Source organism: Eleginops maclovinus, chromosome 19 (assembly GCF_036324505.1).
Source record: "Eleginops maclovinus isolate JMC-PN-2008 ecotype Puerto Natales chromosome 19, JC_Emac_rtc_rv5, whole genome shotgun sequence".
Classification (NCBI taxonomy): Eukaryota; Metazoa; Chordata; class Actinopteri; order Perciformes; family Eleginopidae; genus Eleginops; species Eleginops maclovinus.
This window is the reverse complement of record NC_086367.1, coordinates 1870344-1875010: the sequence shown is the minus strand read 5'-3', so window position 1 is coordinate 1875010 and position 4667 is coordinate 1870344. Positions and strand designations below refer to the sequence as shown.

The following is a 4667-nucleotide window of genomic DNA, read 5'->3' as shown; positions in this document are numbered from 1 at the left end:
ATGAGATTTATCTCAAAGAGTAACTCAATTTAAAGGAACCCACTGACTTTGGATGATGTAAATATAGTTGTCAATATAGATGTAGTCCCGCCCTAAGGATCGTCTGTCTGTCTGTCTGGCTGGAATAAGCTAATTTCATGTTTTCCAATGATTAGCTTTGCAAAATGATTCAGCAGCTTAGCATTAAGTGAAAAGCCTCATGTAACTTCCAAAGCAACTAAAAATGAACATTTGTAAGAAAATTCAAAAAGGAGAAATTATTTTTTCAGAACATGGCACATACTGCTTTCAGATGTAAAACATAGCCAACACGTTTCTTTCTTTTAACACTGGATACGAGTTCACCCTGGGTAATCCCTTTAAAGGGGCCATATTATGCTTTTGGGGGGTTTCCCTTTCCTGTAGTGTGTTATTTATGTTTGTGTGCATGCAGTGTATGAAATTCGGCCAAAATAGGAGCTAGACCACAGGGCTAGTAACTTTCAAAAGTTACTAGCCCTGGTGTAAAGTTACTAGACCAAGCAAATCAATGTATGTCGTAGGCACGCGCATCACGTTTTCACATCATACACCACAATTTTCATAATAATAATAATAAAAAAAGCGATTTGGCGGACTTTCAGCTCAGAAAAGATAAAATTGGACATTATTGTTATTTTGTATTTGTGTTTTCAGCTATTTTTGGCATGATTGTATTATCAGTATACTTTAGGCTGGGATAAGTGACAGCGCTTTACATTTTCTTCAAAGAAAAAACACAGCAGATTACAAACAATAATTTATTAAAGTAGAACAACAGACTGAGAACAAGGGACATGAACAATATTAGCAGTGGATCAAACGATCAACATCAGTTCATTTAGGCAAAATGGTAATACAAACCATAATACTTGCTGTAATAGCAGTAGTAATTGGTCTACAACAGACTACCACAATCATTCCTCATCCTCACCAACAAGACCTCTATCTTCCATCTCACCATCGTCAGAATCTACATTATCCTCCATGTCTGTAAACCAGTCTGAGTCATCAGAGTTTATCTCCTTGGTTTCAGCTTCAACTACTGCACCCCCAGCAGCTTCAGCAACCATTTGAGCACCATCCACTCCGTCAACTCCATCAATCTCTTCCTGCACTTGTTTGGCTCCCTCCAAAGCTGCCATTCTGCCTTTCTTTCTTCCCTCCATGAAGTTGGGTCTGCGATTGTGGTTTTGATTCCACTGGTGAATGGCAGATGATGGATCAAAATCCTTTGTAGGTTCTGAGTGCAGCTGAATTGTCATGAGCATTGTCATGGTGGTAGCCTTCAGTCTATTCCTGTACTGGGACTTGGTAATCTTCATTTGAGAGAATCCTCTCTCACACTCAGAGGTGGCGGCAGGGAGTGATAAGACCAGATCAATTACATGCAGGATATTTGGAAACGTGCTCTTGTAAAGCTCAAACACAGATGGCCAGGACATGGAGTGAATCTTGTTCCCCTGGTTTTCGTACAATGCTTGTTTGAGGGAGGTCCACTCTGCTTCGATTGCACTTACATCTACTCCAACATTGTCGAAGTGCTCCCTGTAGTGGTCGATAATCACTCCAATGAAGTCATCCCCAAAATCATCTTCATGCTCCTGAGGCCATGACTGCATGTCCGCTATTTTTGTAGCTTTGAGGACTTCACCTCCCATGCCTCAACGACCTTCTCAATCTGGCCTGAAGAGTGGTCTACCCCTGTTAGGGTCTGACCTTCAAAGGAGTTACAGTCTCCCTGCTGGAGTTTCCGCTGCTCAGGTCCTGCCCTGAAATAGTGAAACCAGCACCAAAACCATCACCACCAAAAATAAAGGCATAAAACAGTTGTGATTTACAAAAGAACCAGCAATAGCAAAGAGCATTTACGTAAATAAGCAAGTGGTTAAACAACTAATTAGAGCAGGAAATGACTTCATGATTTAATGAGCAATGTATCTATATTACCGGTCCTTGAATTTGTTGATGCTGGTCATTGTGGCCTTCAGTGCTTCATGTACATGATAGGTACAAACTTCTCTCTGCTGCAGCGTCTTCGACAGTTTGGAGAGAACGGCCAGAATGTCACTTAGGAAGTGGGCAAAAGTCATGGCATCTTTGGAGCGCAGCGTTTTCAGGAGACCTTTTGCCTTTGCTTGCATACCACTAGCTGTCCTGGTGGTGGCAACCTGCAATTCATTTAATATTTTTTTTAATTTCAATTTACAAAAATGTATTTCAATATGTTGCCACAGTGGATATCAGATGATATCATTCATGCAACAGAAAATTCATCGGGCTGTTAATAACATGTTATTATTATCAAATGTCTTACTTGACTGAGATGAAGAACAATTGCACGGTAACCACGCAACATGTTTTGCAGTGCTGTGTGGGTATGGCTAACCCAGCGCGTTCCTCCAACTCGGACAGGCCAGATCTTGGAGATGTTGGTGGTACTGAAAGCTGCCTTCAAACCAGCGGCCTGTTTAGGGATCCTGTAAAGCTTGTACAGAGCATCCAGGAGGACATAGACTTTGATGAACAAAGAGGCTTGTTTCATGGCTTCTTTGAAGGCCAATTCCACCCTATGGGCCATGCACTGCACCATCAGTATGTCTCCACTGATTCTTTCCCGCATGAGAGCGATCACCCCAGCCTTTTTCCCGGTGTTGACAGCCGCCCCATCGCCAGCAAATCCCACAATCTTCTTCATCATTTCTTCCTTTGGGATCCCCGGGAGCTTTACAGCTTGCATTATAGCATCATAGATGCCATTGGCATCTGGTTTGTCACACTGTACAAGTCCAAGGAAATTGCAGTGAGTCTTGCCATCCACTGCAAAGTGCAAGTAAACAATCTCTTGTTCAGTGGCAGAGACATCTGTTGATCCGTCGGACATTATTGTGATAAACTTAGCACTCTTTACCTTGTCTTCAATTGCTAGACGGGTGATTTCGGCTATAGCAACCAAAAACTCCTTACAGCTCTTTTCATTTCTGTAGGTGCTGCCGAGATCCAGGCCCTTCTTCTCATCCATCTCACACATCCATTTGAAATTGGTCTGCAGTGCATGGCAAGGGCGTGGGCATTTATGAAGAGTATCTTGAGCTTCTGAAATACTTTAGTATTCAAAGTCTCAATGGTCTTCTCGGCTATGCTCTCACCTTTCTTCTTATTCCTGGCCTCATACTTCTCCTGGGCTTCCTTGTGGCCGTCAGATCGTTGGTGACAGACTAAAGTGTCATGCTTCAGGTTTTGACACCCTTTGACAAAGGAACCTTGACTTCGCTTTCTGAAGATATCCCTCTGTTGTCGGGTTTCAGCATGGGGGCCGTATACAGTTTGACATGGCAGGCAGAATAAAGTTTCACTTTCGTCCACAATCAACCAAGGAAATTCTGCTTTCCATGCAGGCACTACACTTCGTTTCCTTTTAGTGGCATCGTATGCCTTATTCACTTCCTTTAAATCCATTTTCTTTTTCTTTTCAGGTGGTTGGTTAGGCGTGAGACCACACCACTGACGGAGCATGATTTTGCTTTGTTATTGTCAACCTCTCTTGCACAGCATCTATAAGATTGATTGTGAACATGTATTTATTCATTCTTTATACAGTACATTTAATGCTAGTTCTGATTATATTACTACTATTACTCACAGACTTGCAGTCAGGGGAGGCAGAGGAGGCAGAGCTAAATGTGGTATAGGGCCAAGCCCTTGGACTACTAAACTTGTTGACTTGTTATAGTCATTTTTTTTTCTATAGGCCTATTATTATTATTATGGTGGGTGTATGGAGTTTGGAGTTTTTTTGTATAATAATCTGCGAAATCCCTAAGACAAACCTTAAATAAAATCAAAAGTGAATAGGGCCATTACTAGATCAACTGCAGTGAAAACGCAGAAGGGAGGCAAACACAGTAGCTAGCTCTGCCTCAATGAGGGGGACGTGCGAGAGCGCACCAGTCGGGGTTATGCTTGTTCTGCCGTTGATCTGAGCTACGTTATGAGGCTACGTTATGTCTTTGACGTTTATGACCTTGTTCGTCAAAATGGCAGATTTTATAGTGATTAAGATAGGCCTACTCGTAAATCTGACTGAAAGTGGAAGTATCTGCCTCGCCAGCCACGAACCTCACCGTATGTCACTGCTAGATCTAACATCTCCTCATTGACATCTCCATCCATTTTTTATGTTTTACAAATGATTTAAAAGTGCTAGTTATACAAATCACCCAACATTTAACAGTGTACACGATTAGCATTCAGGCAAACTCATTACAAATATACTCCTGTGTGACCTTAACTTCTAAAACCAAGATTATGTTCACCGTAAAATGACGGTGAACATAAGCTTACCTATAAGATTGAACGCTAACTTTATTACATGTTATCGTGGGCAACACACAGCATGAACCCTACGGGTTATCAGAAGGGACAAAAACATTTAAATAAACAAATTATTAAGACACGAATGCAGCGTGTGCGAAATAAGACCAATCTTATGTTGTGCAAGAGAGGTTTACAATAGCAAAAATAGGTTCGCGATGACGGCCGTAATGCTTGTAATAGACGCTCCGTGCAAAGGGGCTGTAAAATTGCCAGACACACGGGCAGGCAAGTGCATAGAGTTACTAGCCCGGTAAGAAAGTTACTAGACCCGG

General features: G+C 41.9%; 1 protein-coding gene across 1 annotated transcript; it reads right to left on the bottom strand.

The window, feature by feature from the left end:
• Positions 1–1645: 1645 nt before the first annotated feature.
• LOC134881651 (zinc finger protein 862-like) lies at positions 1646–3047 on the bottom strand. The gene is made up of 3 exons (XM_063909159.1): positions 2336–3047; positions 1969–2189; positions 1646–1790 (listed from the first exon to the last, which is right to left on the bottom strand). Exons 1-3 carry the CDS (start codon positions 3038–3040, stop codon positions 1646–1648), a joined length of 1071 nt encoding a protein of 356 aa, XP_063765229.1. The 5' UTR covers positions 3041–3047.
• Positions 3048–4667: the final 1620 nt, after the last annotated feature.